Source organism: Tiliqua scincoides, chromosome 1 (assembly GCF_035046505.1).
Source record: "Tiliqua scincoides isolate rTilSci1 chromosome 1, rTilSci1.hap2, whole genome shotgun sequence".
Classification (NCBI taxonomy): Eukaryota; Metazoa; Chordata; class Lepidosauria; order Squamata; family Scincidae; genus Tiliqua; species Tiliqua scincoides.
The window spans coordinates 226,288,786-226,306,975 of record NC_089821.1 but is presented as its reverse complement, the minus strand read 5'-3'; the positions used below and the strand labels follow the sequence as shown (position 1 = coordinate 226,306,975).

Below are 18,190 nucleotides of genomic sequence, written 5' to 3'. Positions count from 1 at the left end.
ATGTTATAGAATTAATGCATGAGATACAACTGCTGTTGTTTTTTTTCTCGAGTTGTGATAAAGAGCATGAAAGACATTAATTTAAATGTTGGCAAAAACAATTGGAAAGAAAGTCATACTTATGTTCATGTCTGGTTAAGTAAGAAAAAAAAATTATTTCCTCTGGTTTCTCTCCCTAATCATGACATTGTTTTGGTTTTGTCAGGTACCGTAGTTTGTATCCTTAGGCCTGGTGGAATGTACATCACTTAGATATAGCACCAGATGCAAGAAGGGAGGACAAAAAAAAAATTAACTTTTTCTAATTTTCTACCTGTAGCAAAGTTTGTATTTTTTGAATTGGAAACAAAATGTTTTTTGTCTTATTGTCTCCAAAGTCCAACTTTTGTGTATGATCCTTTTGAAAAACATGAAATATGAGTTAATGCTGTTTTACAGATTTTAAATAAATTCTTATTACACTGCCAACAAATTCAATGCCATTGCCTGACTGACTTTGTACTGAAACAAAACTGCACTTGCGTACTCTCTGAATTACATCAGTTGATGGAGAGACATTTATTAATGGCTCGTGATAAGGACTATGGACACAATCTTCTGGCAACTCCTCCGGTTTAAGCCATACTTGAAAGAATGAGAGTTGATCAATGTGTTTGGGCAGCCAGTTCAAAGCCTATGGCATATGGCAGGGTGCCTATACTTCCTGAAGTGGCATCCTCCTTGGCAACTAGACAGACCTGGGCCTGCCTACTTCGGTCCACTTGGAGCCAGAAATGTTGTTATGCCCAACTCCTTTGGATCATGCTCTTGTGTTGCCAACATTGCTCATTCACACGTACAACTTGTCAGGCACATGTACACAATAACTCAGATTAAGCAACGAACTTAACTTAATGAAATTTAATGAAATAATAAACATTGTGTAATCAGATGACATCAATAGTTTCTCCCAATTAAAATAAGGGTACAATGTACTGCAATCACTCTTTTCTACACAGCAGAACAGGTGATGGCTAGTTTTCCATTCAAGGCATTTATGTCAGTTAATCCCTTTGGAAGACTTGATTTTCTTTATGTCACTTCTACGAAGCATCAGAGTTCCGTTTTTAAAAGTTCCAACCTGCCCTGTTGGCAGCATGCTGTGCTTCGTCTTCTTTTTGGGTTTTCTAGTTTGAAGAGAAAATTAAATAAAATATTATACAAAGGTAAAAAAGGAGCATTTCACAAAGCATGTTTTGCTTTTGTAAACATGCTTTAAGATAGATATATTTTAATCAGAACACAACAAAGTTGCCAAATTCTCTGTTTAGAAAGCAAAAAGCGTTGGCAGAAAAAAACCAGGTCAGAACTATTCACTGAAGAGCTCACAGCTGTGTGTTTAAACAGTATATTCCACAGTTAGATGCAAGACATATCAGGGGAAAAAACTAAGGACAGAATCCAAAGAATGATGCCCCTGCTCTTGATCTTCTCTAACAGCAGGGCTCTTCATGGCAAAGCATTTCTGAAACGGAGGGAAGTCTCAAAAACAGACTGCAATATGGCACAGAAGCCTGCTATTCAAATAGGTTGTCATACATCTCTAGACTCAAAGGTATGCCAAAAGTCAGTTCTTGACTCCCAGAATGACAGTGCCTTTGGCAACCAGTCAGTTCCTGCTAGTTGCCTGTTTTTCTTCTTCAGGACAGGTGGGAAATGAACTTACAACACAATGTAGGGTCACCCCACCACCCATTTGAAAGTAAAAAAAAAGGCACCCAATAGGAGCTGACAGGCTGCCATGGGCACTATCAGCATTTCAAATGCTGCTAAGGTTGCTGCCACCTACAGAAGTGCAGCAAAAACTGTTTTCAAAAAGAATAAAGTCCACCAGAGATATCAGTGGTGCTTTAAAGAGTTAAAAGCCGATTCTCTGAAGTAAAAATGTCCCCTCACTACAGCCTCTCCCTCAGCAAGCAGCAGCTACATTTTTTGGAGGACATCATCATGTTGGCCTCATGTTGGCAACCTTCAGTCTCGAAAGACTCTGGTATCGCGCTCTGAATGGTGGTTCTGGAACAGCGTCTAGTGTGGCTGAAAAGGCCGATTCGGGAGTGACAATCCCTTCCACACTGGGAGCAAGTGCAGTCTGTCCCTGGTCTGTCTCCCTGGCTATGGGCCTTCCTTCTTTGCCTCTTTGCCTCAGACTGTTGGCCAAGTGTCTCTTCAAACTGGGAAAGGCCATGCTGCACAGCCTGCCTCCAAGCGGGCCGCTCAGAGGCCAGGGTTTCCCACCTGTTGAGGTCCACTCCTAAGGCCTTCAGAAGGACAGGGAGCTGAACAAGACTGTATTACCAATTTAAGTAGTTTTGTAAACATTAGCTCACCTCTCCTTGTGTCCTTTTGTCTTTCTCCTCCTCTGAGAATCAGACTTGATTTCCTGTTAGTGAAGAACAATAAGAATATTTTAAAGGCCAGCAAATAGTCTCTTTATTCAACAAGTCTCCCCCCAAATACAACCAGGGATGCTACTATGTTTGGTGTGCTACACAGTTATTCACAAGACAAATGAAAGACCCTGTTGTGGCTTCATCAGAAAATTGTTACTCTGAAGACAGCAGGACAGACACTGGAATGACTGCTGTGTGGAAACTCAAAGCCATTTTGTCTGGGGTTTGGGAAACATTTCATACAAACCATTACAGTGCCTTCCTTCTTCACGGCTTTATTTCTCTTGATTTGCTCTTGGAGGATTTTGTAGTTTAAATATTCCTTTTTTGGAGCCTGCAACAACAGTTTGCAAAACGACTCATTTTGTTATGTTTTCAAAAATATCCACTTTAAGCAGAAGTGGCTTAAAGAAGAAAGTGCCAATAGACTGGGTATCCTTCGCTAGAAGAGTGGGTGTCTAGACTTCTCGAAATGTCATTACTACTAAGAACAGGCCTCTTGACTGTGTAACTTTTTGAGGTATACACACATTTGGTTTGCATGTTCAAATCACTCCACTGACTTCAGAGGAACACCCAAGTCCAAGTGAGTTGGACACTGATTTGTCAGAAAATCGAGCAATACAAACTTGTTTCTTATTTTAAAAATGTGTGTCTTGCTGGCATTTGCAAGCATCAAGGACTGACAAAGGATGAATGCTGGCAACTGTTTTGAATGCTAGGGACCAGTCCTGAACATGTGAAGTAACAATAAAGAATGTCCTTGAGTACATGCAGAGTGCCTTTCCCTCAGCATGGAAGAAGTCCAGCTAATAATAATAGGAACAAGCTCTAGTCTGGCTCGAGCCCTGGAACCAAAAGCAGCAGACTTGCATTTTCCATCAGAGAAACAGTGGATGGGAAGGAAGTGGAGCCTTCTTTCAACAATTTACCTCCTGCAGACCACTGTGCCCACCCTGCAACTCTAAGCCTGAGCCTGGAAGGTGGGGGAAAGGCAGAGGAAGGGTTCACTACCACCCCTCAACCCATTGCTTCCCCTCTGGAAAATCACCCTTTCTTCTGGTCCATGGCTCTGTTTGATGTCACAGGTCCACTGTGCTCACATCTATTATTATCCCAAGTCATGATGACAAGAGAGAGAGGAAAAGAGGAAAAAAGTCATCTTTTGGTTCTTTTTCTTTCACTTTGCAGCAGAAAAGAGGACATGGTACCTTTGCACCCAACATGATAGCCCGTTCTTGTTCCAGTACCCGCTGTTCTTTCTTCTCAAATCCAGTAATTCCAAATCGGTGCACTTCCAAGCGGGCCTAGTACATTATGAAAAAGAAAAAAAAAAACACTCTATGGAATGTTTGCAATCATGTCCTTGGTGAAAACTGTGTTTTCAGAGAAACAGCTGTAAACCTCTGAGTAAACAACAGGGAAAAAGTCCACATAGTGTAACAATGTAATGGGGCATTCACTGCTCACTATTGGTTCCTTAAGGTTGCAGAGTATTATCCCATCTAGGAGAGTGGTTTCCTCTTTGAGATATGAAGGAGCCACTAAAACTTAGTCCAAGATTGCTTGTTTGCACATACTTGGAAGTCTGCAGAAAGAAGAAGCACATCCTGCCACCTCTAAATAGTTCATTCCTCACATATTCATGGAAATGAAGAGAGGCTGACTGCTTATTATTATCATTACTGAGCAAAATAATTGGCTCCCTGTCCCTCAAGAGTTCACAATTAAAAAGATGCAGAAGAAACAGTACCAGGCAAATTTGTCACAAAAATTCTTGACTTCCGATGAGAGGTCTTCCCTCAAATGAGGAGGCTGTTAAGAAGGAGGTTGAAAGGGAAGGTAAAAAGAGTCCAATCTCTCCAGAGTACATGGAGGTTGCTTAAAACAACAGTAACAGAAGCCCATCAGAAGTGTATACCACAAAGGAAGAAGGGCTCCATTAAATCCAGGAGGGCGCCTGCATGGCTAACCAGCCAAGTTAGAGAGGCCGTAAAGGGCAAGGAAACTTCCTTCCATAAATGGAAGTCTTGCCCTAATGAGGAGAATAAAAAGGAACATAAACTGTGGCAAAAGAAATGTAAGAAGGTGATACGGGAGGCCAAGTGAGACTATGAGGAACGCATGGCCAGCAACATTAAGGGGAATAATAAAAGCTTCTTCAAATAAGTTAGAAGCAGGAAACCTGCCAGAGAAGCGGTTGGCCCTCTGGATGGTGAGGGAGGGAAGGAGGAGATAAAAGGAGACTTAGAGATGGCAGAGAAATTAAATGAGTTCTTTGCATCTGTCTTCACGGCAGAAGACCTCAGGCAAATACCGCTGCCCGAACAGCACTTCCTGACCAAGGAATTAAGTCAGACAGAGTTTAAAAGAGAAGATGTTTCAGACCTAATTGATAAATTAAAGATCAGTTCAGTTCAGTAGTTCAGTAGACCTTTATTGGCATAAAATACAGAGAAAGAACAAAACAAAACAAAAATATACAAGGACACCACAACATAGACATCAGTCTTTTCCTCACATACTGCCCAGAGTTCCAGAGCTCTGCCTGGCAATTACCCCAGATAAAAAGGCAGCGACCCTATCAAGGGTCTCAGAGTCAGATGTGGAAAGGAGAGACTGAAGCATGATTGAGTCCTCCCAGCCCTGCATCCTAGTTAGCAAAGGGCCTAGATATTTCTTGCGTGAGACATCATGAAGTGGGCAGTAGAAAAGGGTATGTGTTATGGTCTCAATACAATCCCTGCCACACTTGCATTTCCTCTCCGAGTAGGGAATACCACTGAACCTGCCCGATAACACGGCTGATGGAAGAGCATTACATCTTGCAAGTGTGAATGCTCTCCGAGCCTGTGGGCACTCCAAGTGATAAAAGAAGGAGGCCAGTTTCCCAAAACTGATTGGAACATGGAGATAGAGTGGAGAGCATGTGGTTCTGGCGGCACTAAACAGCTCTTGTTGTTCGATGTCAAGAATTCTTTCTTTGACGATTCTGTAAGCAGCATCACACCCAATCATGCCTAGCTCTGCAGTGTCCAGCCCTATTGACTTGAGCTTGGTTAGAAGATCAGTGATCTCTAATGGCAGGACTGAATCCGACAATAATTGGAGCATTAGACCAGAGGGGGTAGGGTTAAATAAAGTCCTAAACCAAAATTTCAATAATCTAAGCCAAGCAGTCGTCTTTAGCCGAATTAACCCCACCTCAAGACACAGAACCGAGTAGGGAACGCACCTGGGTAAACCCAAAATCTTCCGCAGAAAGGAGGCTTGAATGCGTTCTAATGGTTGGGTAATAGCCTTATACCAGATGGGAGAGCCATAAAGGACCAGGGAAAGAATCTTTCCCTTAAATGCCTCCAGAGCAGCTGGAACATAACCATTGCCGCAGGTAAAAAAGAAACGGGAAATAGCTGAGGACGCCAGTTTGGATGCGTTCTGCACTGCCTTACGATGAAAAGCCCAAGTGAGCCTGTAATGGAAGTTGATTCCCAGGTACTTGAAATGCTTAACCTGCTCCATTTTATTGCCATTACAAGACCACTTAAAAGCCTTCCATCTATTGGCAAATATCATTATCTTAGATTTAGCATAGTTGATTTGCAATTTGTTGGACAGAAGATACTCTTCAGTGCGATTCAGCAGACGTTTTAGGCCAATCCTAGTACGGGATATCAGTACTGCATCATCCGCATACAGAAGTAGCGGCACTTGGCTTGCGCCAAGCTTCGGGCAATGGCTATCTATTTCCTTCAGGGATGGGGCAAGGTCGTTTAGAAACAGATTGAAAAGCATGGGGGCCAAGACACAGCCCTGTTTGACCCCTTTGTTGGTAGCGATGGAATGAGTTAGATTCCCACTCCAGGAGCGTCTAACCCTGCATGAAGTATTTAGATGGAGGGACCTAATCAGTAGCAACAATCTTTTATCAATCCCCATGTTTTCCAACTTGGACCAAAGAAGCTCCCTATCCACAGAATCGAAGGCACCTTTCAGATCAAGGAAGGCTACATAAAGGCGAGCCTTGCATATCCTAACCTGCTTATGGGCCAAATGAGATAGGATCAAACAATTGTCCAAAGTTGATTTGCCCCGACAGAAGCCAGATTGCTCGGGGCCTAAGATGCCTTGCGAAGTAACCCAGAGAGTAAGTTTATTGCATAGATATTTAGCATAAATCTTACCTATTACAGAAAGCAAACTAACGGGCCGAAAATTTCCTGGTGTGGTAGGGTCACCCTTTTTATGGATAGGAATAACTGTCGCTGTAAGCCAGACATTGGGCAATAGGCCAGAACTGTCAATCACTGTAAAGACGTGGGCAAGTAACTGGGCCCACCATTCCGGATCGCCTTTTAAAAGCTCAGGTGGTATTTCATCTGGACCTGCAGCCTTCCCTGGCTTCAATTGCATAATTAGTTCTTTAATTTCCTCAGGGGTCACAGGAGGCCAGATAGGCAGATCCACAGAGGTAAAGTCAGGGTAGGCGTCTGGGGATTTGCTCTTATCGTAAAAAATGTCTGTGAAGTGTTGAACCCATGTAGATGATGGAATAATAGCAGGGTCGTATGTTTCTGATCTACACGAACCTGCTACAACTGCCCAAAATTGTTTATTATTTTTTTGTTGAATTGCTTGATGCAGCTTGTTCCACTGAGTTAAAACAAACCTTTTCTTTTTCTCTGTCAATAAAACACTTAGTTGTTTTTTAAGGATAGAGTATTTAACCAAACACTTGGAGTCATTGTATTTTCTAAAATCTAAATAAGAAGCCCTAATACGCACCTTAAGATTCCTACATTCACTGTCAAACCAATCCTTTTTGTCAAATGCACCACAGGATTCAACCAACTTAGGCTTCGTACTCAAAACCTTAAAAACGTGACCAATAAAACCTTCAAAGGATTTGATTTGAACAAGGGGATCCGGATCCTGTAGAATGGCTGATAAAAAATCTCTGCTTGCTGGTTCCGTACTTAGACGATGGAAATTAGGGGAAAGGGCGCTATTAGCCACAATTTTATACCTACCCTCTGGATTTGTATCCATCTCAGCTTGTGATGGAACACTCCCAGAATGGAGGTCAAGGACCAAGATTAAAGGTAGATGGTCACTAAGGGTTAGGTCCCCAATGGCAAAATCTTTCACATGATGTGAAGGAGGAGGCCTTCGCAGCGGCTTCTCCCGCCGGACTGTGAGTGGCTCACCGAGCTCGACCACCGCCCGCAACGCCCGTGGGAGCTGGTTCGAGTCTCGGCCCCGCGCGGACACCGAGAGTTCCACGCCCCGACAGGCCTGCGTTGGATCCTTTGATTCTTTTTCCTCCTCTGGATGCTTCCTGAGTCCTGGTAGAGCAAAGCAACACTACCAGTTGTTTCCAGTCTGCACCCTTGTCTTTGGATTACAGTGGATTTTAAAAAGCTGCTTCGATGGGGAAGAGGAGAAGGCATAAACACTCCCCTGGACAGGGCAACTCTCCTATCAAGTCAGCCAAGCAGCTACGTCTGGAGGATCTCCCAGCATGGTCAGACACAGTAGGTGAGCTCATGAATCTCGCTTCTCCCAACAGATATGAAGCTCTTCATGTTTCCAAATCAGAGGCAGAGAGGAATTATCAGTCTCCCCTCAGTCATACTGGCACAGCGTCAGCCTGCCCTCCCTCACCCACCCTTTCAGCTCCCTCTCCACAGGATAAGCAGTCATTATCTCAGCAGAACGATCCCAGTAACTGCTTCTTGACCTTGTTGGGCGATTACAATATTATCATTGGAAACACGCTCCTTTTTGTATGTAAACAGCTTAATACTATTCTTGCGCAGCTGGACTCACTTCACAAGGCCATTCAACCGCCTTTACCTTCCCTCTCTGCTCAAGCTTTGGGTCTGAACTTTAACAAGCCAGGGGAAGCTGAACTGCTGGGGCTGCGTGAGAATCTGGATTGTGGAGAAGCTGCCTATTGTTTGTTGAAAAATCAGATACTGCTGGAATTCCAGGATTCTCCCATTCATAAGGGGCGCTGGGCCAATAAACTGAGGGCAAAAGACTCTCTATGCAGATTATTATACCTTGATCCATCTCAGACTGACTGTGTTGATCTGCAGGAAATCATAAAACTCCCTTGGATTCCCCAGTCTCCAAATTGGACCCGGCTTCTTTTGAAGTTTGGCACCTCTCAGATCCCAGGCCAGCTGCATGGGAAGAGTTTGTTTCTTCGGTCCTTTGGCATTTTCTTGCGGAGGGTGTTTACCGACTTGATTATTAAACCTCTGCTCCCAAGGTACAAAATGCAGCCTCCCCCTCCTCTCCTTCCATCCAGCCTTGCGCAGGCTGGCTCTGTGCCCAGTCACTGGAGGAGAGATCATCGTACCCAGAGCGTGGGAGTTGCCAATTGCTTTTCTCCTGATTCAAGCCCCTTGGTGCTGCCTTGTGCTAATGAGTTAAGGTCTGCAGCTGACTCTCTTGGAAATGCTTTGCTTCACTTGAAGTCTTCACTGCACAAGCCACAGGCTTTTGCTTTCTCCCAGCCAGTTAATTCAACAATTTGCTGTTCAACTGGTGCAGCTTCTAATAGCAAATGGCAGGTCCAGCCTTCTGGCACTGGCACCGAACCTCAAGCACCAGACCAGGCACATTCTTCGTTGATTTCTGAGATGATGGGAGCTCAGTCACCCTCTGTCTGCATACCCCCCCTAACTGGAGCAGATGAGTCTATGGATAGCTCTCCTTCTGAAGCCTTTAAGCCTGTGCTGATGAATGAATCAGCCAGTGAGGTGGACTATCTCAATGGAGTGGGTTTGCAGTGCCATTCAACTAACACGGAGGAGGTCCTGCATCATGTTGTGGCTATCCAACAATTGCCTAGAGACTCAGCCCAGGTCTTGTCATCTTCCCCAAGCTCATCACAGCCTAATATGAACTCCTTATCTAAAGCCCTGGATGGGGTACCATCAGGGGCAACATCTGCTGCTCCCTGCGATGAGGAATTGGAACCAGCTCTTGTGTCCTGTAAAGCTTTGCCAAAGATTCCTGGCTCCCACCTACCCTCCAGGTTCCTTGGGGACATAGAAGTGAATGACCAAAATTCAGGTTCAGCTAACGCAATTACTACTGCCCTCCCAATGCATTTACCTACTGACGACCATTCACTCATTGCAAGGGCGCTCCCAGCCCCCAAAGGCCCCTTGTCAACGGAACAAGGCCCTAGGGCAGATCCTCCTGCATTGTTGGCTAAAGATCTGATAATGGAATTACAGCTGGAGGGGGATGACATTGTGGAGGGTGCCATCAGCGCCTTTAAGGAACTCACAAGACCAGAACAAATAAATATTATCAGATCCCTGGACAGGGTTAAAGCAGAACTTCTCAATTATAATACGGAAACTTCGACCTATGAAATCCATTCTCTGACCCTTCCAGTGCCAGCATCTGCTCATCAATCTGCTTTAGAAGTAGCCACTGAGGCAATTCCCGTCCCTTATTCCAGGGATTTTACACCTTCTCCGGTGACCAACTTAGCCCTGAGTAGCTGCATGTCTCATCATCCTTCTGGTGCTGAGTGTCCATCAGGAAGCAAAGATTGACTAATTAATGCTTCTCCAGCCCCTGCTACTTCTTCCCAACTAAAAATTCTTTCCTGGAACATTGCAGGGTGGAAGAATAAGAAAAATGACAGTGGTTTCTTAAGCTATCTTAGAACCTTTGACATTATTCTGTTGCAGGAGACATGGGCTTTGGACCATCTGTATATCCCTGGCTACAAGGCTTTTGTAGTACCTGCAACTAAATCCACCTCTAATGGTCGTCCTTTGGTGGGCTTAGCCAGCTTTGTACTGAAGCAGTTTAAGTCATGCCCTCTAGACATCATTCCAGGCTGTTGCAAGATACAAGCACTGAGGGTGTCTTTTGCAGACATTGACTTAATTTGCGTCAACACTTATATCCCTCCTTTGCTTAATAGTTTACAAAGGACCCAGCTCTGGAATGATCTATCATCATGTATGAATGACCTCAAGAGGGCCCACCCCCATGCTGAAATTCTTTTGCAGGGCGATTTAAATGCCAGGGTGGGAAATTCAGCAGATATCTTTCGCAGAGCCTGGGATGTGGTTGATGACAGCTCCCTCCCCCCCATTTGCGCATTAAGCAGGCGGTCCAAAGATGCATACTATAATGCTAATGGTATGGCCCTTGCTAAGTTTTCCATCAGCTCTAACATGATCTGGCTCAATGGTCTAAGAGAGTTCCCCAACGCTGATGAATTTACTTTTGTATCCTCTCGTGGTGCCAGCGTTGTGGATTACATTTTAGTTTCCACTAAAATAAATTAAAGATCAATAAGTCACCGGGCCCTGATGGCATCCACCCAAGAGTTATTAAGGAATTGAAGAATGAAGTTACTGATCTCTTGACTAAACTATGCAACTTGTTACTAAAAACGGCCACAGTGCCAGAGGATTGGAGGACAGCAAATGTCACATCGATTTTTAAAAAAGGAAGGAGGGGGGACCCAGGAAACTATAGACTGGTCAGCCTAACATCTATTCCAGGTAAGATGGTGGAATGCCTCATCAAAGATAGAATCTCAAAACACATAGACGAACAGGCCTTGCTGAGGGAGAATCAGCATGGCTTCTGTAAGGGTAAGTCTTGCCTCACAAACTTTTTAGAATTCTTTGAAAAGGTCAACAGGCATGTGGATGCAGGAGAACCCGTGGACAATATATATCTGGACTTTCAGAAGGCGTCTGACATGGTCCCTCACCAAAGGCTACTGAAAAAACTCCACCGTCAGGGAATTAGAGGGCTGGTCCTCTCCTGGATTGAGAACTGGTTAAAGACCAGGAAACAGAGAGTGGGTGTCAATGGGCAATTTTCACAATGGAGAGAAAAATGGATGCTTGTGCATCCAAAAAAAATCTACATTGCCAGAGCAGGGGCTGTTATCATAAGGTTGGTGGGCTAAATTAAGTAATGCAATCCCACCCACACCACAGAACACAACCTCAGGATAGCAGTCAAGTTGGACCAACCATCAGGCGGATCAAAAGCAGCTGTAAAAGGATGCAGAAACACATTCAGAAAGGCCAGCTGCAAAGACTGGTGTCCCTAACACTCCTTACTGTAGTATGCAGCTTTATGGGGTAGATGCTTGGAGTAGTTATACGTTTCATTTCCCTCAAGAAGGACACAGTCAGAATGTGTTGGGAACACAAAATCTTTGCAGCTCTGGAAGTGGACAAACAGGGTATCACTCCATCTGTTGCCTAGAAGGTGGAGACCTAGAAATAAGCAGTCACCTTCCTTTCATTCAGCTTTGTCCCAGGCGCCTAACAAAGTGAGAGAGCTGCTAAGCAAATTATCAACCTTTGTTTCCGCACAGAGCATCTTTTCATTGATGTCAGGGTGCAGTTTCTGAGGACACCTTCTCCATAAAGCCATATTTGCACATCCTTGGATACCATGGAAGTTGGCAGGAGATGTGCAAAACTACTGTATAGCACAGGACAACATGATACCCAGGGATGGGGGAGGGGTGGGACAGTCTTCCAAGTGCATGTTCCCTTCATTCCTAAAATGGAGTTTTCTAAAATGAACCTTTTGCCATGAAAGTTTGAAAACCTAAGGGCGGTGGCGTAGCTAATGATCATGTAGCCCGGTGCCAAGCTAAAAATGATGCCCCAGAAGTAATGTCACAATTGGAAGTGAAATCACACCCGGGTTTTTTAAAAGGTGCAAATTGGGGAATAACCTGTGTTCTCAGAACAATTAGTCTCATAGGTCAGTTTTGAGTTAAAGAAATTCACTTTTTGTTTCATAAGGCAGTTGAGTTTTCATTTTTTGGTTAATTGGCCATAGCTTTTGATAGAATACAGATATTCCAATGCAGTTTGTTTCATTGCATTCTGCATTAAATTACCTTTCCAATGATATATAACATGATGGTATTATTCATACATAACAAGATTTTCACAATTTTGGTCACTAATGTCAAGTTCAGCTTATTGCCCCCTAAAGCTTGATGCCCGGTGCAACTGCTACCCCCTGCACCTCCTTAGCTACGCCACTGCCTAAGGGCGTAATCCTAACCAACTTTCCAGCACTGAGGTAAGGACAAGGCAGCTCTGAGGTAAGGGAACAAACATACCCTTACCTTGAGGAGGCCTCCGTGACTGCCACCCAACTGCAGGGTGCAGCACATGCCCCACTGGCAGAGTTGTGTCAGTGCTGGAAAGTTGGTTAGGATTTAGATCTAAGACCTGCACATATAAGCACCAGTAATTAGTAATTACCAAAATACTGCACTCAACAAAGATCTGATGCAGAATAAGCATTTGCAGGCTGGGGAGGAGTCATTATTAGATACTAAGTCAAAGTTCAAAGTTTATTAGGTTGATCAGCACATAAGCCATATACCTATTAATGTAAAATCTTAAAACCGGAGCTTAAAACTACATTGGAACAATAGTTGGCTACATCCACAACATACTCTTTACAAAGACTACTTAACAACAATAGATACTGAATTCTGTGATACTTTCTTGCAGAAAAACGATAATCTGGATGCATTTAAATGGATAAAATTATGACTTACTTTCTCCAGCGTAAATTCTTGGTGGTCAACATGCTTTTCTTGAACGGGTGGTTTTGCCTGTGCATATTTGGGAAAAAACAAACACAAGAATATTTTGCTTCACTTCAAAGCCAATCAACTGATACCATTGTCATAGCCTAAGTTCTAGGTAAATTTTTGAATTTCAACAACAGTTTGGGATGGAGAAGATTATGAGCTTTCAAAAAGAACTGTGCCTGTTTGTATTACAGCTTTTATTAAGAGAGATCAAACATAGTTCATCAGGACCAATTTATTACATAGAAAATTGGATATGTATGAAAGCTAGTTTCTTATATATAGTTGCGTGGCCTTGCATGCTTCTGGCAAAATAAACATTCTGCATGCACAGTTCCATAAAGAAAAATAGAAATGTTAGACCTTTTGGTTTTGTATTGACCTTGACATGGGCCTTGACATGGGCAGCATTGGGGTGAGCCAGATTGGGTACTGACTGAGGGCCCTCAGGTAGCCAATCCCCATGAGCCAGCCCCTAAAGCCCCCTGGGAAAAGCTGGCAAACAAAGGTAGTGCCAGTTGTGCAAATGAGTGACTTGATGGGTCTCCCTCAAGCTGGCATTGATGCTGGATGTTAGTAATGACATTCTTTGTCAAAGAGCATAATGTGCTCAACTCTCCTGCTGAAATGAATGAGATTGAAATGTGACTTTGATAGGGTTCTGCCCTTTATGACTGGCAAGCACTGAAAGGAAACTAGGCTTTTAAAAAGTGAACTTGGGATGCTGAAAATGATTAATATTGGAACTATACCTTGTATTTTCATGAATGAATTTAAAATATACCTGAAAATTCTTACGGATTTTGCATACAGGCTTTAGGATGAGGATCAAAAAGGAAGAAGCTAATGGAAATTAAGAGACTATCCAACTTTCCAGTGCCAATACAGCCGTGCCAACAGGGCATGCACTGCTTTCTGCACTGGGGGGCAGTCATGGAGGCCTCCTCAAGTTATGGGAATGTTTGTTCCCTTACCTGCTTGTCAGTGCTGGAAGGTTGGATAGGAGTGGACTCTGGGATTGCAATCCTGTACACACTTACCTGAGGGTGAGTCTCACTGAAGTCAATGGAGCTTATTTCTAAGTAGACATGTGCAGGCTTGTGCTGTAAGCATTTGGTTTTGGGTGGCAGAACACTGGTACTAGTATTCTGCAAGCCATAAGACAATGCTCTGTTCTTGCAGTAACAGTTGCATATTAATCGTGTCCCTGCTGCCTAAAGGAAATTTTAAGTTCCCTGTACTGCCAGGCACAAGATCCGACACTGCATCAATCCTTTAACAAAAAGGAAAATTACCATAGTATCATGGAGGACATGCCTACGATCTAAAATTCATAACCAAGCAGGATTATACTGTAAACAATGTATTAGATCCCTGTAGACTACACCAGGGCTTTTCAAACTGGGGCGTTGCGATGCCCCAGCCTGAGGCCTTGGCCTCTGCCCCCATAAGGGGCAGGGGGAGGCAGTGACACGATCCCCAGGATCGCGTGGCTAAGGAGGCTGCAGGAACTGGGATGTACTCACCAGTCCCTGCAGCAGCCTCCTGGAAGTGCAGGGAGCCCTGCGCAACCCTCCGTAGGGCTCCCCAGCCTTCTAAAAGTGACAGCGCAGCTATTGTGCTGCACTCCTGGTTTTGCAGAGGCGGAGCGCGATCGCTGCACTTTCACTTTTAGCAGACTGGGGAACTCTGCAGATGGTCGTGCAGGGCTCCCCGTGCCCCCAGGACGCTGCTGCAGGGACTGGTGAGTACATCCCAGTCCCTGCAGCCTCCTTAGCAACATGACCCTGGGGATCATGTTGCTGCCTCCCCCTGCAAGTGGTGGCAGTGATGGAGGCCTCCTCAAGGTAAGAGAACATTTGTTCCCTTTCCTCAGAATTGCATTGCAGTTGCATTGGTGGATAGGATTGGGCCCTCAGTCTAAAACTAAATCAGGCCTCATTATACTTCCAATGTCATCACTAGGAGCACAATAGAGTCCAATCCCTCGCCGCCCCGCCGCACCCCCCCCCCCCGTAGATCCTACAAATGTTTTATGAAAAGAAAAAAAATGCGACTTCCTTGAAGCCTCTAGGATTAGGCAGACAACAAAAGACCCAATAGGGCTGCTTCAACTATATTCCTCATTTGTGATTACATAGCATATGGTGCACAGCTCACAGTTAAGAGACGTGATACATGATACAAAATGTACAAGAACTACCAACCCAATTTTGGACAAGATAGGCTGGAAACTGATACCAGTTGCTAGCTGCTGCATCCTGAACCCGTATGCCTAACTATCATGGTGATTAGGTAGATTAGCAATTCTTTTGGACTTCATCACTACATTTTTGAGGATGCAATTTTAGCATCTCTCCATTTTTTGCTTCTGTACTTATTTCATTTGACTTGGATCACCTTACCTTAGAGCCATCACTGTCAGCAAGTTCAGGTTTAGGCTTCTTCTTTCTACTTGGACCATGAAATGTCACAACTTCAATCTGTGCTGCATTTCCCTGTTGTGCCAGTTTAGGTGGGGAAGCATCAGGGGTATTAGATTCTGGGACAGACTTTTTCTGAGCAATACCATCACGGACCAGTTCATCTTTTAGACTTTGAAAGAAGCTGGAAGGATTTTTCCTCTTGCCTTGGGTTACAGAATCAGACTTGAGTTTCATACCTCCTCTGTCTTCTGGTAAAGGATTGGTGGCATTTATTTCTGAGTCTTGCAGATTTCTCTTTTTGCATTTTTTCTTTTTGTTTCCATCCAGTAATGGTTCACCTAGAGTTTAAAAGTTGGTCAGTCTCTTCCTTTAAATAAAACAAGAACATTGGGGGGATTTGGATACCAGGGGCCTGTTTTGAAATTTACAATTCACTCACTTTCAACTTCTGTATTGACAGATGCATCCACAAGCTAGGTAAGCAGCACAAAAAGGGTACTGCATTTCCCACTTTAAAAAAATAAACACACAGGGCCCAATCCTATCCAATTTTCCAGTGCCGGTGCAGCTGTGCCAATGGGGCATGCTCTTCATCCTGTGGTGGGAAGGCAGTCACAGAGGCCTCCTCAAGGAATGGGAACATTTGTTCCCTTACCTCGGGGCTGCATTGTAGCTGCACCAGTGCTGGAAAGTTGGATAGGATTGGGGCCACAGTCTTTTAAGTGCAAGAAATTTATGCAAGTCACATGAACATAAGAACATGAAGACATTTTTGTTTAAAGAAGCCTTCTGAGTGCATGGCCTTTTTAAACATCTTTTCTGTATCATTTTAGTATTTTTACAGGCTTGATTCCTCTGATTTGCTACGTTTTGCTCTTTTTATCTGACTTTTTATCTGACTATGGTTTTTATGGGTATATGTTAATGTGTTTTTAATATGTTTTTATTTGTGTTTAAATTATGTTTTTAATCTGTTTTTAATATGTTGTGAGCCGCCCTGGGTCCCTTTGGGGAGAAGGGCGGCATATAAATAAAGTTTAACAACAACAACAACAACAACATAAGAAGAGACCCTGCTGGATCAGACCAAGGGCCCATCTAGTCCAGCTTCTTTTATCGCAGTGGCCCACCAGCAGCCTCTGAGAGCACGCAAGACAGCAAGAGACCTGCATCCTAGTGGCACTCCCTTGCGCCTGGCATTCTGAGGTGGCCTACCTCTAAAATGAGGAGGCTGCAAATACCCATCATGGCTTGTCACCAGTGATGGACTTTTCCTCCAGAAATCTGTCCAGTCCCCTTTTAAAGGCACGCAGGCCAGGTGCCACCCCCACATCCTGTGGCAGGGAGTTCCACAGACCAACCACACGCTGGGTAAAGAAATATTTTATTTAGCCTGTCCTGACTCTCCCAGCACTCAATTCCAGTGGGTGTCCCCTGGTGCTGCGTGAGAGGCAGAAAAGCATCGCTCTGTCCACCCCCTGCAGAACAGACCCTCCACCAAATCACGTGTGAACCATCACACGTGTCAAGGTAAGCAGAGTCCTCCCAGGGGAACCCAGGCGGCCCTGGACTCACCGAAGTCATACAAGGAGCTCAAGACGGTGTCCAGCAGGCGGCTCGCGGAGGCAGCCCCCTCGCCCTCCGACTCAGGCTCCTCAGCTGGGCTCCTCGCCATGCTGAGCTCGCCTTCCCAGCCCAGCCCAGCCCAGCGGGAGTGGAGCAACGAGCAACAGGAGGTTTGGCCTTGTGCGGGCACCGTCGCGGCTAAGATGGCGGCGCCCATAGGCTACTTCCGCCCTTACCACGGCCTGCCTCCCTCCCTCCCTCCCTGGGGCTCGGCCAGGCGGGTAGTCAGCGAGCTGCAGTGGCGGCAGGGCGGGTGGATGGGTGTCGCGGAGGCCGCGTAGGGCACGGCTCCTGGAGATGGCGGTGGCGGGGAGAGCCCGGCGGGGGACCCCCATGTACTCGGTAGGTCCTCCAGGGCGGGGCGGGGAGGCAGCGCATCAGGCTGCCTCAGGCGGGAGAGGGGGCAGCCTCCCCGTCCATGTTGCGTGGCTGGGAGGGGGCTGCTGCCTCCTGCTGAGGCAGGGGGGTCCTGAGGCGGTGGGGGTGCAGGCAGCAGTTCATCAGGTGCTGCCTTCCCAGGGTGACCAGGACAAGGCAGGGGGGTAGGGGGGTGGGGAGGCAGGTGAGGCAGAGCCTCCCCACTGGGGTCCTTCAAAAAGCACTGCTGCCGTGTGAGGCACCCAAGCACCCACGGCAGTGGCGTTTTTCAAAGGACCCCAGTGAGGAGGCTCTGCCTCACCTGCCTCCCCACCCACCCCACACCCCTGGGACAAGACACACTGGCACAAGACTAGGGCATGTGGTTCATTTAAACACTACTTTACTTATTAAATTTAAATCTACATTACATATAGAGCCCAATCCGTACTCAGGAGTATGGCATCTTACAGTTAACAGGCCTTACTCCCAGGAATGTGTATAAGATTGCAGCCATAATCTATTACAAGAAGCCTATGTGCTGCCTGCAGGGGTCCTGCTCACAAACAAAAGGAGGACACTGAAGTTCTTTTCCAGGCTATAAAAGAGGACATGTCCTGGAAAAAGAGGACATCTGGTCACCCTGTTCATTCCTTGCTTTGGCATGGAGATACGGGAACTGCACCTGCTGAAGGGCAGCTGATTTTAAATCAGCTCTGTTCTGC

General features: G+C 45.2%; 2 protein-coding genes across 4 annotated transcripts in view; one reads left to right on the top strand and one right to left on the bottom strand.

Annotated features, from left to right (window-relative positions):
• Positions 1–885: 885 nt before the first annotated feature.
• Positions 886–17,220, bottom strand: C1H1orf131 (chromosome 1 C1orf131 homolog). 2 transcript variants are annotated; one of them, XM_066611400.1, is made up of 7 exons: positions 17,058–17,219; positions 15,462–15,820; positions 13,021–13,077; positions 3,641–3,736; positions 2,677–2,763; positions 2,367–2,419; positions 886–1,166 (listed from the first exon to the last, which is right to left on the bottom strand). In XM_066611400.1, exons 1-7 carry the CDS (start codon positions 17,155–17,157, stop codon positions 1,040–1,042), a joined length of 879 nt encoding a protein of 292 aa, XP_066467497.1. In that variant the 5' UTR covers positions 17,158–17,219; the 3' UTR covers positions 886–1,039. The 2 variants fall into 2 exon arrangements, with proteins under 2 accessions (XP_066467497.1, XP_066467498.1); XM_066611401.1 differs by lacking the exon at positions 2,677–2,763 and having other exon boundaries at positions 17,058–17,220.
• Positions 17,221–17,292: 72 nt separating this feature from the next.
• Positions 17,293–18,190, top strand: part of GNPAT (glyceronephosphate O-acyltransferase) — a 42,895-nt gene continuing 41,997 nt past the window's right edge. For both annotated transcript variants that reach the window (XM_066616596.1, XM_066616588.1), the window contains exon 1: positions 17,293–17,450. In XM_066616596.1, coding sequence (XP_066472693.1) covers positions 17,406–17,450 — 45 coding nt within the window. In that variant the 5' untranslated portion in view covers positions 17,293–17,405. The remainder of the gene's footprint in view (positions 17,451–18,190) is intronic.

Bases quoted from the DNA above. Each gene is read 5' to 3' on its own strand.
- C1H1orf131 (XM_066611400.1), bottom strand. From the start codon at position 17,157: ATGGCGAGGAGCCCAGCTGAGGAGCCTGAGTCGGAGGGCGAGGGGGCT. The intron at 15,821-17,057 runs GTGAGTCCAGGG...TTTAAACTCTAG, and splicing joins GAGCTCCTTGTATGACTTCG to GTGAACCATTACTGGATGGA. The intron at 13,078-15,461 runs GTAAGGTGATCC...AAATATGCACAG, and splicing joins CTGACAGTGATGGCTCTAAG to GCAAAACCACCCGTTCAAGA.